Consider the following 26,327-nt stretch of genomic DNA (forward strand, 5'->3'; position numbering starts at 1 on the left):
TGACGCACATGGGCGGATGTGACCGTACAGTCCTCCTCCTCCATCCATGAGCTGCTGGAGTCAGGGCCCGTTATACACGAGGAGCTCCCATCAGCTTATCCTCTGTTAATTATAGTCAGCGACCTGGTTTCAGCACTGCAGGGACTCAACAGCTCCCGCAGAACTAAAGCCTTTGCGCTTATAGAAGAGAGGCGCTGAGAGCGCGCGGCAGCCAGCCAACACAAGCGCGCTCCACAAAACCAAAGCAACGACGAGTTCATCTTCACAGAAGACAACACAGATAAAGAAGAGAAAACAAACATTTCGAAACTACTCGGCAATTCGGAAACCAGATAAAGGATGGCGTCAAAAAGCGCAGGGTTTGTGGTTGTCCTTGCTGTAATATCGCAGATCAGCGCGTTTCCCACACCTGCCGGACCCGACGGTGAGTTAGACTACTGAATAACCAAAAAACCTATAGTCCAATGCATCTGTCCAGTAGCTATTATGCAATATGGAATATTTGACGATTATTCAGATTGAACGAAACATGCATACATGACGTGTAATAAAACTAAAAACTGCTACAAATAGCCTATAGATAAATATAGCCTACAGGCTATAGATAAAATAATCAGAAAATATTTTGCTATTTTGATATTAAGGACACTGTCCACGTGATGTATAAACACATGTCTGGACTTCAAAGGATATTTAGAGTAAATATGGAGTAAAATAAATTATTTTATTTTCAACAATCATATTGTATTAAATTGTATTTTTAAATATGTACAATTATAGGCTCTAAATGTGGATTATGTTGAACATATTAGCAATTGAAAAACTACTACTACTACTGACTAACTCCATATAAATGTGGAAATAAGGTGAAATGTTTTAGATGGTTTATTTTGTTGTTGTTTTCACCATTTATTGCATAGGAAGCTCTGTGTTTTCAAAGGCCTTTAATCTTTTGTCCTGCAATCCGATTATTCGGTGGCAGCTTCTCTCGGACAGTTTGGACTGCAACTGAATGCATCAAAGATCTCAACAACCATAGCCAGAGTAAAAAACAAAAACATGCATATCAATAATATTTTTACTTTAGGGTAAAAATAAACTTTTGTAATGTAGAATGTTTTGATTCCATCAAAATCATACTCAATTCACAGATTTTTTTAAAAATAATTTGTTGTTACAATGTCTTTACATTGTAGTTACAATGTAATAACCAATCAATTGTAATCTGAGCTTGATTCTGTAGTGATACTGCAGATCTTCTCTTTTCATCATTCCTCCTGGTCAATGTATTAAAAGGATAGTCCACTAAAAAAAAAGAAAGAAAATCTTTAAGAATTTACTCACCCTCATGTCATTCCAAACCTGTATGACTTTCTTTCTTCTGCAGAACACAAAAATACATTTTAAGTTTTGAGCAAAGAATACTTTCTGCAATCGGTGATCTTTGCCTTTATTGAATGCGTATGTTTCTTTCCTGATCCAGATAAGAGCATGTACAACCGAGAGCTGACTGAGGAGAAGCCGTTAGAACAGCAGGTGTGATTTCAGAAATACTAACTTATTGTTAATTACTATGTTATGTGAAAGAAAAAGATGAATATATCTACGTTTAGCCTACTGTTTTCTAGAATCATGACAATAGAAGACGTTTTTATGCATAGAGTTCAAAAGAAAAATAGATTAAAAAAATAAAAATAAGCAAGAGTTGTTTTTATTTTTTTTCAACAGATTGCAGAAGCTGACAGCATCAGGAAGACAGGTGAGATATAATCTTATGGTGACAAAGTGCTTCATAGTGATCAATGGCTCACAAGTGCTTGCTGTTCATCCATGCAGAATCCAAGCCAACACCACCAGCTGAAGCAGAATCAAACTCTGAGGACGATGACATCACCTTCCTCAAGTCTCTGGCCGAAAAGTCCAAAGAATCAAACAATGAGACTCCCATCTCAGATTCTGAGGATGAGCGATACGGTACTGATGAGGCCGACTCTACTAAAAACAGAAGACTGGCTGATGACTATGACTCTACTAAAAGTGGAATGGACTACAAATACCAAGGTAAGAACTACAATTACCATACTAACAAAGTTTTTTCAGCATAGCATACTATGCAGTATGTGTACAGTGCACAGTATGTTGATTGCACACACATTTTCTATATGCATGGATTAGATGGATGACCTACTAAATTTGCCAAAGAGGACACTGTGTGGAACAGTGTATCCCACAATACAATGTGGGATTTTATTTATACCCATTTTGATTATTTAATCAAACTAACAAAATTCAAGACATTTATGAAGTTAAATAATGTAAATGTAACCACATTTATTTCCATTTATAGTTATAATACCTACTTTTTCCACATACTTAGGCAGTATGCAGTGTTTACTATGTGGATATTCCATTTTGAGCATTGCTTTTGTGTGAGGAAATTTTACATTCTAAATCGTAAAATAGCCAACCTCAAGAAAAAGTAAAATATCTATGAACATTTTTGTTGTTGTTGTTGTTTTGACCTGTCAAAAGCCATATTATCTCCCACTTTGAAAATGCTAATCCCTCGCTGTGACTGTATGTGATCCTAAAGACAGGAACAGGTGGCAGACACCATAGGTCAATCAGGAGGTATTTTGTAGAGAGAGAGAGAGAGGCAGGGGATTATCCCTCCACAGGCTGCTGTACTGGATGTTTTATAGCATTAAACCTCACAGTCTCCTACATCAGGGCAGTCAGACTAAACATAGTCTTCACATTAAAAGCCTTCTTAACCTAGCATAATAGCTCAAAGAGGTCATGTCATAATTTTAACATTTACCCCAGCTTATTGTTACTAAAAGTTTCTTGCACCAAAATCATCCGTGATTTATTTTTAAAGTCAATTTTTACTTTATGATTTTCACTTTATCCTCATACTTCAATAACAACCTCTTTGCAAAGCTGCAATTATATTGTGACTTCTTGTGATTGTTACATTGTGATTTGTAATTTCATAAAAATCCACACTAAATTGTACTGTTCAAACTGTTAAAGGTGCCCTAGAATAAAAAAATTGAATTTACCTTGGCATAGTTGAATAACAAGAGTTCAGTACATGAAAAAGACATACATTGAGTTTCAAACTCCATCGCTTCCTCCTTCTTATGTAAATCTCATTTGTTTAAAAGACCTCCGAAGAACATGCGAATCTCAACACAAACTGTTACGTAACAGTCGGGATCATTAATATGTACGCCCCCAATATTTGCATATGCCAGCCCATGTTCAAGGCATTAGACAAGGGCAGGATGTCTGGATGTGCACAGCTGAATCATCAGACTAGGTAAGCAAGCAAGAACAATAGCGAAAAATGGCAGATGGAGCAATAATAACTGACATGATCCATGATATCATGATATTTTTAGTGATATTTGTGAATTGTCTTTCTAAATGTTTCGTTAGCATGTTGCTAATGTACTGTTAAATGTGGTTAAAGTTACAATAGCTTATTACTGTATTCATGGAGACAAAAGCCGTCGCTATTTTCATTTTTAAACACTTGCAATCTGTATAATGCATAAACACAACTTCATTCTTTATAAATCTCTCCGTGTGTAATGTTAGCTTTAGCCCTTTAGCCACGGAACACAGCCTCAAACTCATTCAGAATGAGTTTTACTTGTTAGTTATTCTGATGTTTAGGAATAACAGTATCTGTCCTATGTGGTTCTTATTACCTCACCGACACTGGGTCGACCATGTTTCCGAGCACTGAATAGATGTTGTATATGTGAGCAGTCATGTGTTAATTTATTAAATTTGTACCTTATGACAGTCGTTTAATAAAGGCACTCTGACCACCTAAGACCTCTGACTCTGTCAGAATTAGCATCAGATGTTTGATCAGTTTCACGTTTCAGGCAGATGGTGAGTTTACTGGAAGCGTGTAAGTCGATCTCTGTGGTAGATAATGGCAGATAACAGAGTGGGAGGTGTTTTTGTGTGATTTCACTGGGTTACAGGAATTACAACAGACAGACAAGAATTTCTGGCAGATTCCAGCTTCAACATTCACACGTTCTCCTCCTACTTAGTCTCGCTTTTTAAGAGCTTTTATTTTTTTAGGCTTCTGCTAAAATAATTCCATTGTTTCAAACACAACACATTGAAAAATAAACCTATGGACCATGCAACTTTCATTGGGATTCGTCTTACGTTATCATAGGGTTCACTGATTTTCAACCCGCATTGTATTGTTACAATATTAGTAGTATATGTTAATTAAGTCAACATCATTGTGACTAAAAGTTTGCTAAGAAGTATTTCCTACTAAAGCAAGGCGGTTTTTGACTCTTGACTGGAAGTGGCCTTGGACAGCACATGCGTAGTGATTATGGGTGTTGAAATTTTCCTTCCTTTTTTTCTGTTTTCTCTAGTCAGGTAGCACCAATTCAAATTCAAATGACATGGAAGCTAATCTATTGCCAGAATTTGTTAATAGATATTAGCTATTTATCATCTAAAAGATACACTCTCACTTCTTGACATACAGTTGCAAGAAAAAGTATGTGAACCACATGCAGAATCTGTGAAAATGTTAATAATTTTAACAAAAAATGGGAGATAATACAAAATGTTATTTTTTATTTAGTACTGTCCTGAGTAAGATATTTTACATAAAATATGTTTACATATAATCCACATGACAAACAAATAGCTGAATTTATTAAAATAACCCCATTCATAAGTATGTGAACCACTGATTTTTAATACTGTGTGTGTGTGGTTACCTGGATGATCTACGACTTTTTTTTTGTTTTGTTTTGTGATGGTTGTTCATGAGTCTCTCATTTGTCCTGAGCAGTTAAACTGAGCTCTGTTCTTCAAAAAAAAAACTCCAGGTCCTGCAGATCCTTCAGTTTTTTTTCTTCAGTAATTAATGCATCAGGAAATATGATGCATTAATAACATTTGATGATCAAGGTAAATTGTATTTAATTTGTCTTCCGGGAAACATGCAAGTATCTTCTGTTGCTTCCGTAGGGCAGTACTAAATGAAAAACAATATATATTTAAGTGAAAAAAGAAAAATTTGGACATCTTCATCCTGTTCAAAAGTGTTCACCCCCCGACTCTCAATGCATCGTGTTTCCTTCTGGAGCATCAGTGAATGTTTGAACTTTTTTTAACAGTTGGGTTTGAGTCCCTCAGTTGTCCTCAGTGTGAAAAGATGGATCTCAAAATCATTCAGTCACTGTTGTAAAGGGTTCAAATATGCAAAAGATGGTGGAAAACTAAAGAATTTTTGGGACCTGGAGATCAGTTTAACTGCTCAGAATAAACAAGGGACTCATGAACAACCAACACACAACAAAAACACAGTCGTAGATCATCCAGGTAACCACACACAGTATTAAAGGTCCCGTTTTTCGTGTTTTTTTGAAGTTTTGATTGTGTTTATAGTGTGCAATATAACATGTGTTCATGTTTTGCGTGTAAAAAAACACAGTATTTTTCACATAAGTTACTTATCTGTATACCGCTGTTTCCACTGTCATAAAAACGGGCTGATGACTTCCTTGTTCTATGAAGTCCCTCCTTCAGAAATACGTAATGAGTTCTGATTGTGCCAGCGGTTCCTGTGTTGTGATTCGACAGCAGCTTAGCGCACCTTGCCCGGAAAGGTCACGCCTCTTACCATAACGTGTGCTGCACATAGTTTTACATGTGGATTATTGTGGTGTTGTGCCGAATGAACACAAAAGACAATAATTCCCGAGTGACTGAACTCTTTAATCTCCACGAGCAGCAACAGAAAAAGTACAACATTAGCACTCACTCAGAAGAGTACCTCATACGGAAAACAGCCATATACATAAACATAGTCCCCTCTTGTGGCCATTATGTGCACTGCAGTCCAACATTGACTATTGCAGTAAGGATACCACAATTATAATTTTCGGGAACCGAGTTAAACATAAATTGTAACCATTGATCTCTAAGTACAGCGTCCCTGGGAAGGCCAAACAAGGTGATTGGACTCCGGGATGAAAATAACACAGTTTCAACGACATGGCGACAAACACACTCTACAAACGCAACTCTTGCTCTTCTCTGTGGGAGCGCAACAAGACCACGCCCCCTTTTTTGTGTATTCCTGTGGGCGGAGGTTAGTCCAAAAACTGTTTTAGTGACGTCATTAAAGAAGGAAGTAGAGGGATGTAGTCCAAACTGGCCGTTCGATGTAGGCGACTTCTGTTAAATAAAATATCTCGCTTGGCATTGAACTTTGAGCTTTAAAATTTTACAGATTTTATTTATACTCTAATAACAACATTACACACTAACTAAAGTTTGAAACATGGGATCACGAAGAACGGGACCTTTAAGAGTCAATGATTCACAAACTTTTGAACTGGGTCATTTTAATAAATTCAGCTATTTTTTTTTTGGTCTTGTGAACTATATGTAAACATGTTTTATGTAAAATATCTTACTCAGGACAGTACTAAATAAAAAATAACATGCATTTTGTATGATCTCTCTTATTTTGTTAAACTTTTGCACATTTTCACAGATTCTGCAAGTGGTTCACATACTTTTTCTTGCAACTGTAATATAGCAAATGGATGCATTCTCTTTAGCTCATTCAAACTTTCTAAAATATCAGCTTATGAAAGGTTATTAATAATCATGGTATAGTCCGCCGGTAATTATTGTGAAATAAACCTGAAACGATTATTTAATAAATGAACATTAAATTGTTTATTGAATAATTAAAGTTTAACTGAGTGTTTATTATGTGAGAAAAAGAGAGTACAGTACAGTTATGTAAGAAACTGGCTGCCTGGGGCATTATTATTATCGTCTTTAATCTCAAAAAATTTGAATGGTTATTAAAACTTTATTGTTATAGTTATCCTTATGGTTTTTATCCTTGATGTGAACAGTGATATGAAATATTTTCCTGTGTTCGGTTTCAGATGATCCTGAAAGCTTTCGTCAGCTGGATGGGACTCCACTAACAGCTCAGGATATCGTCCAGAAAATCGCCAACAAAATCTATGAAGAGGATGACAGAGGAGTGTTTGACAGAATTGTGTCTAAACTGCTCAAGCTGGGTCTAGTAAGTAATTCAAATCGTGGCTTGAGCAGTGATTCCAATGACTGCCATATTGATGAACCATGCAATAAACATCATACATAATGTATTAATTGCTCTAGGGGAACATATTCCAGTTTATCCAGCTGAATTGCATGGAAAATAGATTGTCATACAATAATCTATGTGAATTGTTTGTTCTAGCAGATGTTGTGTTCTTTTGTTTGTCCTTCAGATCACAGACAGTCAGGCAGAGACGCTGGAATATGAAGTTGCAGAAGCCCTGCAGGATCTGATCACCAAAAACGCCAAAGAAAACATGATTGGAGACCTCAGTATGGAGTACCCCGTGAATGCAGCTAAAGACACACAGAGCAATATGGTGCGAGTGCGTGACCATGTGCCTGTAATGTTTCTACCAACTATGTGTTAATCTAGAATTTATTTTTAAAAATTGTGGTTTCCCTTGCATTCTTCTCTTAAGGACGAGGAAGACAGGCCCAGCCGACGATATGAGGAAGAGGATGAAGGTGATAATGTTGGTGGCGATGATGATGGTGATGAAGAACAGGAAGAGGAGAGCAGAGATGACACAGTGAGGGCAGATGATTCATGGGACGCCGAGAGCGACGGGAATGACAGAAATGAATTGAACCCTGAAGACGGACTGCAGGACCTTCAGTTCTTCCCCAACTTCTACAGACTCCTCAAGAGCCTTGATTCAGGTAGACAACACAACAAACAATACAACACAAATATAGTACAACACAACAAAATACAACATACAATATAACATAATGCACACAATAAAACAGAGTGCAACACACCAGTAGAGGAAATGTCCTAAGAAATGTCCTATATTTTGTTGATCCTGGAACAATATTCCTGTGCTAAAATTTAGTCCTAACCCTATCTCTACCCCTAAACCTAAACCTACCCATCAGTTATCCATAAAATCAGAGGAAAATGATTGGTGAATAACACTATGTACAAGCACCTAACCCTGATTGTAAGCCTAAACTGGACATAAACTGTAAACTTGTCCCTCAAATCTTGATTGGTTGATTGGCTAATGTTGGAACAACAAAGACATTGATCCAGGAACATGTTGCACTTGGTGTCACACAGTACAACACAAACCAAATAAAACACACAACATTACAGAAACAAACCACCCCTTGTGAAAAAGAAGTGTGCATAATTATGTTACATAAAGATGTATTTAAGTCCTACTTACGTGGGTCAAAAAAGTACAAAAAAATACAACACACCAGAGTATAGCAGAATACAGCGCACACAAAACATGAAACACACCCTACAACACAACACAATTCAGTAAATCAACTGCCATAAGGTCTGTAACATCACCATCTGGTTAAACACATTTCCTGTGGTCTCAGCTGTCCCCTTCTTCAGCAAACACCACATTAATCCAGATTAAAGTTTCGCTTCGTCGCTTAATCTATCACATCCTTCTCCTCTCACTTTACAGAGCAAGATAAAGAGGAGAGAGAAACCCTGATCACCATCATGAAGACCTTGATCGACTTTGTGAAGATGATGGTCAAATATGGAACTATCACACCTGAAGAAGGAGTGTCTTATCTGGGTAAGACCAAAATACTCTGTCAACTTTATTTATGATGCATTTTTGAAGAACCAATTCTTAATTTGAATGTGCAAGGCTTTTGGTGTCCCAAAAAGAAACAAAACAAAACAAAAATAATCAGTCTGTTATGCTGCTTGACATCATTGTAAAATCAGTTTTTGTTATCATATTTATTAATTTATTATCATAATCATAAACACACAGGTTAGTAGCGCAGATAGTTTGACCTGCACATTGTTATTTTTCTAGTTATTTACCTATAGCAGCTAATGAATCAGAAGTCATTTACAGGAAATAGCTTACTTTCACATTGAAAAATAAGGTAAATAATGAAGTCCAGTTGGCGGCCATCTTGGTAGTTTCTGAAAGAAGCTTCATGTTATTATCCCATGGTTTCGCAGACAAGGCTGAAAGGACGCGATATACTTACGGCAAAGTTCTTTTTCGTTCTTCGTTTAGGGGTAAAACAAAATTTGAAATACGTAAGCAACGATATACTGTTATCGAACATCTGACGCCGCCCACACTGCTGAGAGCAGCGGTTAGATGAATATTTAAATATGTGCTGCATGCTTTCCTCTCAGTAACAAAATAAACAACAAAAACAGCATCTTTTATAGAAAGCATAAGGAAAAGCCTCTGATCGTATTAATATGTGTATGTTAGCACAAGCTCTGCAAATTAGCACTCCAGTAAAGTCACGTCACGTTTTATTCAATTAATTGCTTAAAAGCAAGCAGATTTACAGTATCAAACATGAAAAACAGTGTCAGTGCCTCATTTAATCAGAAGCACAATTTCATTTTGTACTATTACAGGGCTGCAAACTTTTGATTTTAGCTTAGAGTGAGATTTTGGGGGGCGGGGCTTATGGAGGGGCGTGGTTTGGTGTGAAAAAAAATACAAACACAAAATCCTTGCATTAGCAGAAGTGTATTAAGTATATATTGATTGTCAAAGTATTTGGTATCTGTGTAACTTAATTCCATATAAACTATATAATAGCATAGGCCTATTAGTTTATTAGCCTAAACTGGACAGAGACAGTAACTCACTGACCTGCCTGCGTTCACAATTCACACGCTGCAGATGGTAAGGAGAACGGCTAACTGCACTGTTTATGGGAATAAATTGTGCATTTCCCTCACAATTGTCACAAAAAAACTCACTACACTGTCTGTCTGGGCGTTGCTTTGCGAGATCATGCGGCGCGATTTTTTTTCCTCACTGCTGCACGGCTCTGCGTGAGAATATGGGGGTGTGGCGTGAGAGCATGAGAATTGGGTCAATTGCGTGAGTCTCACGCTGAATGCATGAGAGTTGGCAGCCTTGACTATAAAGTGGCTATCCAGAGTGTTCATGTTTTCACCCGCGGAGATCTTACTTTAATGAACTCAACAGATGAAATGAGTCAGAGAAGAGTTCCACGTGAATGAAGGCAGAGCCTTCATAGTACGAAGGTGTTTTGCAGCTGGAGCGAACTTTTCCTGGGAGTTCGCTTTGGCAAGCTATTTCGAACTCCCAAAACAAACTTCGTTTTGGCCTAATTTTGTTCTAAATGATGTCACATCAGTTCATTCTTCAATTTCGTTTGAAGTATATCAGGGCCTTAAGCCTAGTCCCAGACTAAAATGCATGTTTGAGCTGTTTTAACTGAAAGCAACTTGCTCTGACATATCTTAAAATATGTCAGTGCCATTGTTTTGTCTCAAGATGCACACCAGTAGTGTTTTTTTTTATATTTATTTATATATAAGGCATGTTTATAAAAGCTACTTAAATGTCCTAATTGAACTAAGGCCTAATCCTGGCTTATATGTTTGTCTTATATGCCTATATTTTTCAGTTTAGTTAAGTAACTAATTTGACCTTTGTTAGGTCAAATTAGGCTAAACCATTTCATATTGATCTAGTTCATGTGTATGTGAGCAACACATTTTTTTTTAACTGAAAGGCTTTTTTAAAGCCTCCATACTTAGTGTTGCAATATCCCTGGTTCATTTTTTTTGCAAGTGTGTACCCTCATTTTGTACTGTGTCCTAACCAAGCACAATGTGACAACACTGTCTCTTCAATAGAAATCATAAAATATTTTGTCTGCTTTACTTTAGCAGTGTTAAACTAATATATTCTGACTGGCTGTTATTGCGTCACATTACACAGTATTTTCTCATTCTGCGAGGATAGCCGTAAATACTTGTATCGGTTTGTCATGTCTTGTTAGGACATTCTGTATGTGTGTGTGGGCAGTAAGGAATCCCTGAGATAAGCTTAATGTGACTGAATGCTTTTGTGTGCATTAGCGTCTTGAAACAAAGCTTTGTCCAGCCTGAAAGAGAGACAAGCAGCTGTATTTTGACTTGCTTCTAATGTTTATTGTTTTTCCTCAATCAAATCAAATATAGAGCAGATAGTTGAAGCAGATTATTGCTGATGTCGTATCAGTGTTTGCTGTGTCTACAGTTATACAACAGCATGGACGGCACTTTCTTTTAAAAAATGATGGGGACATTGTTGGTGGAATTACTTGTGCGTTTGGTGAAGTTTATGACATGATGAAAAGATGAAGGCTTAGCTCATGAATCTTAATTGCTACTTGTGTTTCCTCCACTAATGACAACCACAACAACCACTCAACAAACATTTACTGCAATGGTTTCAAACTCAGTTCCTGGAGGGCCAGTGCCCTGCAGAGTTTAGCTCCAACCCTAATTAAACACACCTGATCCAGTTCATCAAATGAACTTTTTGAGTTATCTTTCAAATGATATCTTTGACAAATTTGGTTATTTGAATAAAATTTAATTGGAATATCTTAATGAAACTGAGTAACTGAGTCAGTGCAAAAAGATAACTCAAAAAGATAAGTTGAGTGAACATGGAAGATTCTAGGAGTCCTGAAGACCTTGATTAGCTGGATCAGGTGTATTTAATAAGGGTTGGAGCTAAACTCTGCAGGACAGTGGCCCTCCAGGAGCTGAGTTTGAGACCACTGATGATGACTGTATACAAGTAAAGTTTTTAGCACCAAATCTGCTTTCGTTGTACTAATAAATATCTTATTAAATATCTTAAGCTGGTTGGGCTAATCAACCATTGCTAAAAGTGATTCCGATGTCAACCCTTGTGAAAAATAAGTACACTTTAACATACAGTAGTGATTATGTACTGTAAATAATGTATTTTAAAAGAATATACTGAACAAACTAAATGTAATGTTTTTGGACAATACATAAATTAAATAAAAGTATTAAATAAAAATGTATTATAGTTTAAATTTATGTTAAACACTGTTAGAGCACTTTTTGACATGCTTAAGTTATTTGTAATTTCAAAATTATTATCTTTGTATTGTCTTTGAAATATGGTTAAAGTGTACTACCGAATGTACTGACAAGCATTTATGGTAAACTAAAACATACTTTATTTATATGTAATTTTTATTGATATTTGTAACTACACATCTGTAGTGATGAAGTTGCAATTTAGAACATTTAAATATATTACCTTAAAATGTAGTATTGAATAACACTACATTTAAAATATAAGTACTTTATATGCTTTAGTATGTTAGTCAACAAAGTATGACAAAAGATTATTAAAACATTATTACAAAGTTTACTTTTTAAGTGTTGCGAAAGAGTCATGAAAAGTCTACACTTAATTGTCCGTTTATTTAATTACAAATATATTATCTGCAAGTACAATTTTTAATACTTTTAAATATCTTTTAATACTTAATACTCTAGTACTTTCATTCATTATCGGAACACAAATGAATATATTTTTAATGAAATCTGAGAGATTTCTGTCTCTCCATTGACAGTCCATGCAACTACCACGTTGAGGCTTCAGAAAGCACATAAAGAATAGAGTGGTAAAGTCCAAATATTGACTGAATTGCTTTATATGATGAACAGATTGAATTTAGGCTTTTATTCGCATATAAACATTGATCAGCGAACAAAAACAGAAGCTCAACCGTACATGAGAGAACAAACCTCACTGGTTATTATGGAAGCTTAAACACACGAGAATGAACCTCATTGGTTCTCGCACGTCAAGCAAGCATGCTTGAGCTTCCATTTACCATATTTGATGTGTGCGTTTAAAAGCCTAAATTAAATATGTTAATCTCTTTATTAATTTTTTGTAGTGTCAAAATGGTAGTTGCGTGGACTGTCAGTTGAGGGACAGAAATCTCTCAGATTGTATTAAAAATATCTTCATTTGTATTCTGAAGATGAACAAAAGTCTTACAGGTTTGGAACAACATGAAAGTGAGTAATTAATGACTCATTTTCATTTTTTTGGGTGAACACCCTTTAAGATTAGAGTACACATTCAATATTTTTAATGGCAGATTTTTAATAATTAATTTTAAGGGGAAAATTTTCCCTGTCATTTATATGACTCATATGCATTTGTTTGATTGGCATTGGATCTGAGCTAATATACAGTATTAAGTCCCTTTTGTTAAGGATGGATTGATCCGGTTGTGTTGCCTGTGGGTCAGGTGACACACATATCAATAATGAATGCAGAACGTCAGTCTGTGTCTGTATATGAGTAAAGACAGAATATCAACATTCTACCTTCATGTCACCTTCACAGTTTTGTAAATAAGGCCTAATCGAACAGAAGAAAATTATAGCTAGTTCAAGTAGAGGTAAATGAGTGACCAGAGAATTCATTGTCATTATTTTTACATTTCCATTTACTCCAACAGCAAAAGGTTAAATAAATATAGTGTCTGGTTAAACTGGATTCCAGGATTTTGAAAAGAAATAGTGTGCACAAAAAATAATTTGAATGAATTTGCATTTGTATTTTATTAACTTTGCAATGATTCCAAAATGTTTTAACTTTGTAACCAATCATAACTGACCAGTGGTGTTTTGATTGGACACAAACAACGTGCGCTACATCTCATGCCCTTATATGTTCAAGACATCTGCTCAAGCAAGCAGCATCCGGTTTCATTCATCCAGTGTTCTCTCTTTTGTTCTCTCTCTCTCTTTCATTCCGTGTAATTAATTCAGTGCGTTTCTCTAACGAGATGGTCGCGGTCGTTCTGATAGAACACAGATAACAATTTGGAATTCTCCATTGCGTAATAATGGGGTTACTCTGGCAACCTGCGCCACAGGATGACAGTGCTGTAAAGATCAAATGGAATGGCAGGGAGTGTTGCCAGGATACAGCTGGTTATTGATCTGCTGTGGTTTAAACATGAGATGAGGCTCTTATCATTATGCCCTAATGTATGTGTTTGTCTATGACAAACAGTTCCAAGACACAAAAGTGTGTACAGGACACATAATGAGCAGGGCACACGCACATCTGACTGTTGGAAGCAGCTCTCAGTTGTCAAATATAATTCTGATCAGTTAAAAAACATACAGTCTTTGACCTCTGAGAAAGAACAAATAGACATTTACTTGTTTACTGACTTTGACTAAAGTGTTCTGTTTATTATTTTTGAATGTGTTACAATTAATCATAATATAAAAAAGAAAAAATGTACCGTAAAAATAACGTTCGCTAATAATGTCCGTTGGTTAACTGCAAGTACCATATGTGGTGAAAGCTGTATTTTTTATTCTCTAAAAAGACAATGCATGTAATTTTACTGTAATTTTTATTTTGAAAGTAGATGTTTGATTGACAAAAATTAAGAAATTTTTTTATGGGTACAGTAGCATTTCCAGAATTTCCTTTGAACATTTGTTCACTCTTTACTCAAAAAAGAAAAAAAGAAAAAAAACCTAGTACAGTAGTCTACTACAGTCCACTAATACTCTAATGAGAGCTAGTTAACATGGAGTTGCAAAATTACTTATAGTTAGAATGTCTAAAGTGGACAAATTGAAATATAGTGTTACCATTAATATTATACAGTTATAAAAATTGTTAACTCTTTACAATAAGGTTTCATTTGTTAACATGAACTAACCATGTCAAATATATTTATTAATCTTAGTTAATCTTAATTTCAACATTTACTAAAATTTACTCAAATCAAGTTGTATCTGTTAATATTATATTTAATGGACTTTAACATCACCTAACAATGAAAAGTTGTACACTGTGTAATTGACCCTTCGCCGGGAGTTTGATTGATAAGCAATCTAACCAATCATAACGAATCCGCCATTTTGTCTGACAAAGCAGTCAGGAGTTAGAAGATTAACCTCGGTGGACTTGAACTTGAAAAAAGGTGTATACTGACGTCTTTCCGCGTTTGAAACAACATTCCTTCTCATGTTCATTTTTGTTTATTTGATGCTATAAATTAACTAGTAGGAAGAAATTATCGGTTCACGAGCCGCTTGAGCTGAGGCGTGACACAGGCGTGACAATGTCATGACACATTAAAGAGCCACAAAACGTTTTTTATTGTTCAAATTTTTTTAAAAAATTACACAATTTGAAAGCTGGGACTTTGTTTAATATCATAAGTAACCTGCGCTGTCTTGTCTGTCAACGTGTTGTCAGTGTCCTCTTTGCTCCATGATGTATTTTTCACTCTGTGTGACGTGACAGCGCCATGGCTTGTCGGACAAAGCAACAGTAACTAAGGGGGGCGGGTCTTTGTGAAGGGTCAATTGGACCTTATTGTAGCATGTTACCGGAAAAATACAGTCTACAAAATGCTTACAACATCATCACGGTATTTATAAATATTATGTTTTCCACACAGAAAATCTGGATGCAATGATTGCCCTGCAGACCAAGAACAAGCTGGGTAAATCTCTGGTTCCTCTCAGCATTACGCCCCCTACAGGTAAATCATTGCCCAACTCTGACCTACCACCACACCTCAAACCAGCCCAGGTCACAACACTGCAAAGTCATTCACTGCAGATTCTGCTCAGGAATACTTTGGCATCACTATACTCTTTTCCCCCCCTTCGTTCCAGGAAAAGCATCGGATGATGATGACAACACCAAAACAGAAGCTGCCAAAATGCAGAAGGAGTATGAATCGCTAAAAGACTCAACCAAAGACATCCAGACTGCTGCAGAGATCAGTGAGTATATGCAAGGATCCTATATCATCTTCACCAGCATGTTTTATGTTTTCGGATCATATTAAAAGCCTCTCAGGTTCTGCTGGTGTAATTGAGCTGTTTAACTGGGCTCTCTGCAGGCTAGCAGATATACTGATAAGCCTGTATTAAATACAAAACTAGCCTGCAATTCCACAGGAAACATACTGCCAGACTGCAGTATGTGTGTTATAGAGATACAGAGAGAGAGATTCAGTCCCATAGGGAGACTGCAGCAGCCCAACAGATTGAGGGCATCGCTGTAACACTCAGAGTGAACTGACAGTAATGAATGAAATTATGAGGCAATGGTAAGGGAGACTTTTATTGATTCCTTGAAAACATTATTGTTAAAAGCTGTAATAATCATTATTGTTTATTACCCAAGAACCATTTAGAGCACACCCATTATACATTAATGCTGCTTTAATGTCAGAATTACCACATTTATGAGATGACAGCTCAGAACTGACGGAAATTATTTGTTGCTATGGAAACTCTTTTATAACATGATCTGTGTACAAATTTGTATTGGATGACTGCAAAAATATGTCTATTCTAAAAGCACCATTAATTCATCTCTATATTCTCTTGCAAAATATTGAACAAGGCAGACAAGATATAATAATTTAAACAAGCAAAAAGGACAGGAAGAAGAATGTTTTCATTTTCTTCTGTCACTGGCCAAAATTCCAACCTTGAAATCAGGATTGTCAGTGTCATACATGTGAAAATGGGCTGATAATTGAGTAAATTTCTAACCTTGCTCAGAGGAAGATATGAATCATCACTTTGTGGCTGTTTTTCTGGTGATTATGGGACATAATAATAATAGTAATTTCTGTCTATCAGGTCATCCTGGGAAATCTGAGAGTTATCTTGATGCAATCAGGAAGAACATTGAATGGCTGAAAAAACACAACAAGGAAGGCAACAAAGAAGGTAAATGTTCATCAAATACTACATATTTTACAGCTGCTGAAATGGACAGAGAATGTGCTGTACTTGCTCTTCATTTAATCATGACTCAAGCCAGCAGGATATGTGGAGTGCCTTTTGTTTGAATGTTTAAAGGGTTAGTTCACCCAAAAATTAACATTGTCATTAATTACTCACCCTTATGTCGTTCCACACCTGTAAGACCTTCGTTCACCTTCGGAACACAAATTAAGATATTTTTGATAAAATCTGTTGGCTCGTGCGGCCTGTATAACAGCAAGTTAATTTAGACTTTCAAACACCCAGAAAGGTACTACATTTTAAAACAGTTCATGTGACTTAGTGTTGTCCCGGTACCAAAATTCCAGTAGTTGGTACCGATACCATGAAAATTTTACGGTTCGCTGTACCAATTTTGGTACCACAGCAAAATCTGTTGGAACTATTTTACTATTTTATATAGCCTATTTTAAAAATATTAAATATGATTTGGAATGTGTGTGTTTGTGTGTGTATATAGGCTACCTCAATGAAATACATTTTGAAATATAAAAAATAAATAAATAAATGCTCAAACATCCATTGTGTACTGTTGAAAAAAACAGCACATGCTGGTAAGGTAGGTTTTGAAGCTGTATGCTGGTCAAATGGTGGTCCTAAACTGGTCCTGCTGTTCCATGCTAGTCCTAAGCTGGTCCTGGACCAGCATAAACCAGCTCAAAACCTACTTTACCAGAAAAGAAACAGATGTTCAGTGGAATAACTAATGGAATATTGTTAAATTCTCTGCTAATCAGGTGACCAGATCTCGATTCGGAAAACAGAATACGAAGCTTAAATGTATGGACTCTCCGACCTCTCTCATTCGGCATAAACCAAAATGTTTCCATGGCTGCGATGTCACATTTAATTGCTAAACTATTATTTCTTCTGTAAACAAAGCTTTGTGCTTCACTCGTGTCATATTAAAGTAAATACTGGCACAGCCCTATCAGTGGGTACCGAATATACCCGGATTCTCAGTACTACCGGTACTACAGAAATGCTGGTATCGTCACATTTTCAAAATTTCAGTACCGACTTGGTACCGAAGTACCGGTACTTTTGACAACGCTAATGTGACTACAGTGGTTCAACCTTAATGTTATGAAGCAACAAGAATACTTTTTGTGCACCAAAAAAACAAAATAACATCAACAATATCTAGTGAAGTGCGATTTTTAAAGCTTTACGAATCTTTTGTTTTGAATCAGTAGTTCGGAGCATGTATCAAACGATCTCAAACTGCCAAAGTCACGTGATTTCAGTAAACGAGGTTTTGTTACGTCATAAGTGCTTCGAAATTTCAATGGTTCACGTGACTTTGGCCGCTTGATACACGCTACGAAACCACTGATTGAAAACAAAAGATTAGTAAAGCTTCGAAGCTTCATGAAGCAGTGTTTTGAAATTGCCCATCACAAGATATTGTTGAATAAAGTCATTATTTTTTTTGTTATTTGTTTTTTTGTTACTTGCTCTCAAAGCAGGCCTCACGAGCCATCGGATTTTATCAAAAATATCTTAATTTGTTTTTCTGAAGATGAACAAAGGTCTTATGGGTGTAGAACGACATGAGGGTGAGTAATTAATGACAGAATTTTCATTTTTGGGTGAACTAACCCTTTAATGCACATACTCTGTCCATTTTGTTTGTAATATTATTCAGATTAAACTGCATTAGGGCAGAAATCGATTTCTACATTCTAATTAGACAGTGGTTAAATTAGTGTAATGCATAATGCAATTTAAAGATGTCTTTTTTTGGAAAATTACATAATGACACTATTATATATTTCTAGCATGAAACTCTAACAGTGTTTTCTGTTAGCAGTATGCAGCACACTTTCAGAAACCCTCCACCTTCCCTAGCTCCACCTGTATAGATCTGCTATGTTACATGTGCAGCAGCAGCAATGTCTGTGAATGTTTTGGTAGTAGCAATCTCGGTACTTGCTCTGCAGCGGCAGCAGCGTAGCAGAGCTATTCCGCTAAAACCAAATACATTAACATTCCCATGCCAATGTCTATTACAAACCAATATCCCGAGAGTTGTCATGACAGAACTACATATCCTGTACTGCTAGTGAACATTCTGGTAATCTGTTTAACTGCTAAACAGCCTTTTCTCCCTCTTAGAGCTGTCAAAAGTGTTACCCCTAATCCAAGGTTACATAGAAACATGGAGAAGAACAGTCAAATTAAAGACTCTTTTTCTCCCCTTAATTTGCAATTAAAATAAGCGTGGGTGAGAGCGCTCATGAATATGCGTAGGTTTGATGAGCTTGGCTCTGTTACAGCGCTGTAAGTCTGCTGTGTTTTGGACAAAAGATCTGTGTATTCCTCTCTTTATACCTGCCAGCATGAGACTGAGCGACTGTCTGTGTTCTTTAGGCATCATCTGTTCAGCTCAGAAAATAAGAGAGTGTTTTGAGATGAGAACTGTTGTTCTATTGTTCATATTCCAAACAGATTCATTAGAAGCAGCATGTTATCGTCTAGACGGGTGAATCATGTCCAGGTCATATTCATCACAAAAGAAAAGAGAACAATTTTTCTGCATAAAGCAAATGAAGCATATTTTTATCTCTCATACTCACTGCTGTATTTTTTATTATTATTATTTATTTAAATCAGAATAAATTAAAGATAGTAAAACCAATAATTCAATGATGTATAAACACTACCTTAATTTAATACATTAAAGCTGCAGTCCGCAACTTTTTTCTGTTAAAAATGTACAGAAAATATATCATGAGAATATACAACATGAATCCATTTTCCAAACCATGTTTTTGTCTTATCCTGAATCATTATGGTACACTTATAATAAGTGTTTATATTCAGACTATTTCAGACCAGACTGGTAGAACTCGCCGCAGAGTATCACAGTAACTGCGTGACTCACCATAGACATACACAGAGAAAAGTAGATCCGGCTAGAATGTTCCTCCGCAAGATGCATGCAGTTCTGTTTATTAACCGCTAGAGGGCCAAAAATCGCAGACAGCAGTTTTAAGAAGAATGAAATTTTAAGTATGGTAATGAAATTTATGTAGGGAAAAATGTAGTAGCACGGTAACTCTCCTCATGTTTGCATAATGATGCATTTAAAAGTTAATGACCAAACGCATCGTTATAAAAGTTCACAGTTCTGTTGCAGATGAAAAATAATGTGAATAACATTGAATAAATATCTTTCGTCAGGTTAGATACTGATTATTAGTCACTGAAACCCCTTTAACGTAACAATACTGCTCTGTTTAACCGTCATACTCGCACACCCGTCAAGTTTGTAGTTTTTTAACACTTTTTATTCATGTTTGTAGTTCTAATCGAATCCTCATCCAACGCACAATGGGTTGTGGGCAATATTAGCCATTAGAGTGCGCATGAATCTACACTTCAGATTCCAACCGGGAAAAGTAGACCATCCGGGTATCTTTGCAATACTCATTTCAACATACTACGATTTGGGACGCACTAATTCTAATTTTTTTATACTATTTAGTACGGATAGTATGCAAATTGTGACACACCATCAGTTTCAGACGTCGCCCTGACCGTTGGCTGAACGTCTGATGCACACACAATTGGAAACAATTCAGGAGTTTTGAAGTCGTCATTTGATAGGTTGAATTCTACAGGATATCCGGTAGACTGTGTTTTTTTTTTTTTTTTCGGTCCACCTGGAAACAAAGCTGCCGAAATCCCTTAATGGAACAAGAAAGGCTGAAGGGCTTTACTAATGTGTGTGCCTGAGGTCTTTGTCCATTGATTCTAAGGGAAAGTAAATTAACAGTGTCATGCATTGCATGGGAATCTGGAGAATGATTGTAAGTAAGGCATGTTTGACAAAGACAGAGGAAAAAAAAGAAATAGAGAGGAAGAATGTTTTGCATGTAAAGAATGTGGGTTGCTACTTTTTTCTGTTAGTTCAGTTTCTCTTCAGAACCTTTTGTTCAGTTCTTCGAACCGATAAACTCACACTACAGCGCAATTACAGTAATGCTCATAGTAGCTCATAGTTTTAAAGCTCTAATAATAAGTCTTTCAAAGCATTTAGTTATTTGAGCTGTAAAGTTGTCTGATGCATCCATTTTAAACCCAGAACAAAAACAGATCTTAAATTAAACATTACAACGAAAACAAAAATATCATCCTAAATTAGAGTTTATTGTTTTCACAACAATGATGTAGGCTACTAAAAACTGAAATTTTTTTCAAAATGATCCACGTTCACAAGGATCCACGAAAACAACTAAAAACGCTGTATTATGTATGCCAGGCCAATAGTTGGCGATGTCAAACAACACTACACGCCTATAGACTGAACATGTAATACACATGCACATGACGTCACCATTTTCACAAATTTGAGTTATTGTTGTTTACATGGAGACGATAACAGTACAATTTTCAAAAACTTGCACTTTGAAACCCAATTTCAAAAGCTTGAATTTTCAGGACCTCAAATGCTGTTGTCATGTAAATCAATGGCCAAATGCATAAAAAGTTTCCCATTTTTAGTTGAAAATGTTCTGATTATTTTGCTGTACTGTTCAAATGTTTGGGGTATGAAGTAACAAAAGGGGGCGATGACGTAAAACAAAGTATCCTCAGCTTGAAAAACGTATGTGGCCCATTCACATATCGATCGTAATGTATGGAAGCTTGTTTCCACCACAGAATAAAAAAAATAAATAAAAGATAATTGTGACTTTTTATCTCACAATTCTGACTTTTTTTCTTGCAATTGTACGGAAGAGGATTAGGGCCAAGCAATAATAAAAAAATAAAACCATCTCGAGATTAAAGTTGTTAAATTTTGAAAAAAAAACTCGTTAAATTTCGAGAAAAAAGTCAAGATAAAATGTTGAGAATAAACTCATTAAATTACGAGAAAAAACTTGTTAAATTTCGAGAAAAAAGTCGAGATAAAATGTTGAGAATAAACTCGTTAAATTACGAGAAAAAACTCGTTAAATTTCGAGAAAAAAGTCAAGATAAAATGTTGAGAATAAAGTCATTAAATTACGAGAAAAAAGTTGTTAAATTACGAGAACAAATTCTTTAAATTATGAGAAAAATGTTGTTAAATTTCTAGAAAAAAGTTGAGATAAATTGTTAAGAATAGTCATTAAATTATGAGAAAAAACTCGTTAAATTTAGAGAAAAAAGTCGAGATAAAATGTTGAGAATAAACTCGTTAAATTGCGAGAAAAAACTTGTTACATTTCGAGAAAAAAGTCGAGATAAAATGTTGAGAATAAACATTAAATTACGAGAAAAAAATTGTTACATTTCGAGAAAAAAGTCGAGATAAAATGTTGAGAATAAACATTAAATTACGAGAAAAAAATTGTTACATTTCGAGAAAAAAGTCAAGATAAAATGTTGAGAATAAACTCGTTAAATTACGAGAAAAAACTCGTTACATTTCGAGAAAAAAGTCTAGATAAAATGTTGAGAATAAACTCGTTAAATTACGAGAAAAAAATCGTTAAATTTCGAGGAAAAAGTCAAGATAAAATGTTGAGAATAAAGTCATTAAATTACGAGAAAAAAGTTGTTAAATTATGAGAACAAATTCATTAATTTATGAGAAAAATTTTGTTACATTTCTAGAAAAAAGTTGAGATAAATTGTTAAGAATAGTCATTAAATTATGGGAAAAAAGTCGTTAGATTACGAGAACAGATTGGTTAAATTACGAATTTGTTCTCATAATTTAACGACTTTTTTCTCGTAATTTAATGACTTTATTCTCATAATTTAATGAGTTTATTCAACATTTTATTTAGACTTTTTTCTCGAAATTTAACGAGTTTTTTCTCGAAATTTAACAACTTTAGTCTCAAGATGTTTTTATTTTTTTATTATTGCTTGGCCCTAATCCTCTTCCGTACAATTGCGTTATATAAACTCGAGAGAAAAAAAAAAAGTCAGAATTGTGAGAAAAAAGTCAGAATTGCAAGATATAGATAGAGATATATTGCGAGAGGCCTATAAACTCACAATTCTAAGTTTTTTTATCACAATTACGAGTTTATATCTCACAATTCTGCAATTTTTTTATTCACAATTATGACTTTTTTTCTTTGAGTTTATATCTCGCAATTCTGACTTCTTTTCTCAGAATTGTGAGATATAAACTCAGTATTTCTTAGGAAAAAAGACTGACATAATTGCAAGTTTCATATCTCACAACTCTGACTTTATAACACGCAATTGCGACATTTTTATCGCAATTCTGATTTTATAGCTTGCAATTGTTGCACAGTTCTGAGAAAAAAGTCAGAATTGTGAGTTTTTATCAAGAAATTCAGAGAAAAAAAAGTCAGAATTGTGAGATAATAAGTCGACATTACCTTTTTTTATTCACTGGCGGAAACAAGCTCCCGTAGTAAAGAAACATGAACAAACACAGATGGCAGAGCACTGAATAATATTACTAAAAACAAAAAGGAAAATTGCCTAGGCTAGCATTTAAAAACTTGACTCATTGATGTCCATGAAATAAGCACTTTTTATACCACCTGAACTGCAACCTGTGACCAAACAATAACAATACAGTGAAATAATCAACTAACTAACCCTCTAAACATGAAAACTATAAATATCTTTAGCCTACTCAGTATAGCTGCATTATTTGTGGCGCAGGAAGTTAAAATCTATCAAATGTGCCAATCAAAATGTGACTCTGTGAAACTGACATATTAATGCTAGAAAGCCTATGCACTGGGCAATTTATTTTTTTTTTTTAATAGTCTATTCTATTCCATCATTAAAATCTATTTACATTCATCTTGACTCAGGGGTCAGGATAGTCATATGCACACATGAAGACTTTGTGTGAGTGTTTTTTAAATACAATATGAGTCATGGTCATTATGGCCGCTGATACAGACATAGTCAGGAAGCATGAGCGGTCTGGAGGAAACTCCGCTGCTCTGTTCAGTGTCTGTGAGGACTGACCAGTCTTATTCAGTTGTAATGGTCAGTGTAGGAAGAAACCACTGGTCTATAAATTTTGCCAGAGCCCACACACACCAACATGTACAAACACACGTTCTGCTGATGGCCAGCTTTTTCAGCCCACACAATGTACTCAAACACAATCGCACACACATGCTGTGCCAAAACGTGAATTTTTAAGTTCATTTATGCATATTTACTTTCCCAGGCATTACTGTGATCTCTGACATCCAGCGTTAATAACAAGACAGAAATAATAACACATTTCAAGTATTTGTCTTTTTCAAGGCTATAGCCTTTCAAATGTCATTTAGCATGGACCATTACGTTATTTCAACCTACTCACAGATTTATATAACCCATAACAATTCTCTACTGAAAGATGTTTTGTGCCACCCTCAATAGATCTAAAATGTTAACAAAACTGAAGTTCAGTGCAAAAATGTGCAAAAACTAAAACATTACTAAAGCACTACACTTAACTAAAACATTACTACACTCAAATTTTGTTAGACTTTTTTTAATTTATGAATTTCAGTTGTACAGTAAAATTCCATCAAGTTGAACTGAATAATCCTTACATATTATTCATATTAGAAATTACTGATTTTAAATGAGTAAAATACGAGCTTAAAGGGTTAGTTCATCCAAACCTGAAAATTCTGTCATTAATTACTCACCCTCATGTCGTTCTACACCCATAAGACCTTTGTTCATCTTCGGAACACAAATTAAGATATTTTTGATAAAATCCGATGGCTCAGTGAGGCCTCCATTGACAGCAAGATAATTAACACTTTCAGATGTCCAGAAAGCTACTAAAGACTATTTAAAACAGGTCATGTGACTACAGTGGTTCAACCTTAATGTTATGAAGCGACGAGAAAACTTTTTGTGCACCAAAAAACGAAATAACGACTTTATTCAACAATATCTAGTGATGGGCGATTTCAAAACTCTGCTTCTTTTGTTTCGAATCTGTGGTTAGGAGCATATATCAAACTGCCAAAGTCACGTGATTTCAGTAAACGAGGCTTTGTTTCAAAATTTCAATGGTTCACCACTGGGGGGGGGGGGGTGACTTTGGCAGTTGAATACATGCTCCGAACCACTGATTCAAAACAAAAGATTCAGCTTTGTTGTTGTTGAGCAACCGAAACACCAGCTGTAAAAGCTCCGCCCTCCTCTGGAAAGGGGGCCGGAAGCAGCAGCTCATTTGCATTTAAAGGGACACACACAGAAATGCTGTGTTTTTGCTCATACCTAAAGAGGGGCAGATTTGACAAGTTATAATAAATGATCTGAGAGGTATTTTGAGCTGAAACTTCACAGACACATTCTGGGGACACAAGAGACTTATATTACATCTTATGAAAAGGGGTATAATAGGTCCCCCTTAAGTTAAGGGCACACAAATGGCATCATTTCCTGAGTTCCTGTAGTGAAGTCCATCTCCATGTGTAGGTCAGTGTCTGTGCTGATCAGGTTCTGTGTTCTTCTCTCTGTTTGCATCTCTAAGATTACGACCTCTCTAAGCTGAGGGACTTCATGGACCAGCAGGTGGACGCGTACATCGACAAAGGCATCCTTGAGAAGGACGAAGGTGATGTCATCAAGAGAATCTACGGAAGCCTGTAGGAACCAGTCCAGCTTCACATGTAATAGTGTAACAGCGAGTCAACTAAATACTTCGACCGGGCATACTAACACAGATCCTAATGCTATAACTCCTAATAAATAAGATTTAGTCTGCTACTCAGACAGTATTTCCTTCTGAAGGCAATATCCTCTCTCAGTGCAGTCAGCAATAGGACGCAATCTAGTTCTAGACGAGCCACAAATAACATTTGAGTTGTAAGTGTTCTTATTAGGACAGATTAAAAGCATTGGCTACCTAGAAGAATGAAATTCAGTGGATTTTCTGGTATGAATTGCATAAAGCTTTTGCACCTCTTTTGCAATAGACTTTTACAGCATTATAAGCATATAACATTCATTCATGTATGGCGTATAGCATTCTTTCCTCTTTTAATCTGATTTGATGAAGGAAACGAACCTGTATTATTGTTTTTCAGTCAACCAAAAAATCAGCTTTGACTGTCAGTGAATTGCTTTCTTCCTCTGTTGTTGTTTTTTCTCCCAGTCTCTAGGGGGCGGTCTTTATATCTTTATATCTTCCTTCTCTATCTTATGTTTGGTTTTCTTGGTTTTGTTTCTCCACTGTTCGACTCTGTATATTCCACATGCTATAGATTCACAAAAATCAAGTATTTTTAAATGTACATATTGTGATTTTTTCCAAAACTCTATTAAACATTGCCTTTCTTTAAATACGTAACTTGTGGTTGTGGTAACTAGGTGTTGATCCTCTTGGACTATAAATCAATGACTGTAAAAAATGAGATCATTTAAACCGTTCTGATGGGTGCAATCAGGGCCAAAGCTAAGGTATCCGGCATGGTTGCTAGGTTTGCATAACAAAACCAGCTCAATTGTTATTAAAAAAAAAAATCACAATCACATTTATGGGGGGGGTTTTCCTGTTTAAAAAAAAAAAAAAATGGGTTTGTCACTTCAACCCGCAGACAAAAAAACAACAATGTAAAAGTGGGTTTTCCCACGGATT

At 35.6% G+C, this 26,327-nt stretch overlaps 1 protein-coding gene across 2 annotated transcripts; it reads left to right on the forward strand.

The window, feature by feature from the left end:
- scg3 (secretogranin III) lies at window positions 1-26,029 on the forward strand. Of its 2 annotated transcripts, none has more exons than XM_067389006.1 (12): window positions 1-424; window positions 1,484-1,536; window positions 1,729-1,759; window positions 1,837-2,061; window positions 6,966-7,108; window positions 7,320-7,472; window positions 7,569-7,809; window positions 8,577-8,693; window positions 15,397-15,480; window positions 15,617-15,727; window positions 16,598-16,687; window positions 25,221-26,029. In XM_067389006.1, exons 1-12 carry the CDS (start codon window positions 340-342, stop codon window positions 25,337-25,339), a joined length of 1,452 nt encoding a protein of 483 aa, XP_067245107.1. In that variant the 5' UTR covers window positions 1-339; the 3' UTR covers window positions 25,340-26,029. The 2 variants fall into 2 exon arrangements, with proteins under 2 accessions (XP_067245107.1, XP_067245108.1); XM_067389007.1 differs by having other exon boundaries at window positions 3-424; window positions 7,320-7,466.
- The last annotated feature ends 298 nt before the right edge of the window (window positions 26,030-26,327 follow it).

This window comes from Chanodichthys erythropterus, chromosome 7, assembly GCF_024489055.1.
Source record: "Chanodichthys erythropterus isolate Z2021 chromosome 7, ASM2448905v1, whole genome shotgun sequence".
Lineage (NCBI taxonomy): Eukaryota > Metazoa > Chordata > Actinopteri > Cypriniformes > Xenocyprididae > Chanodichthys > Chanodichthys erythropterus.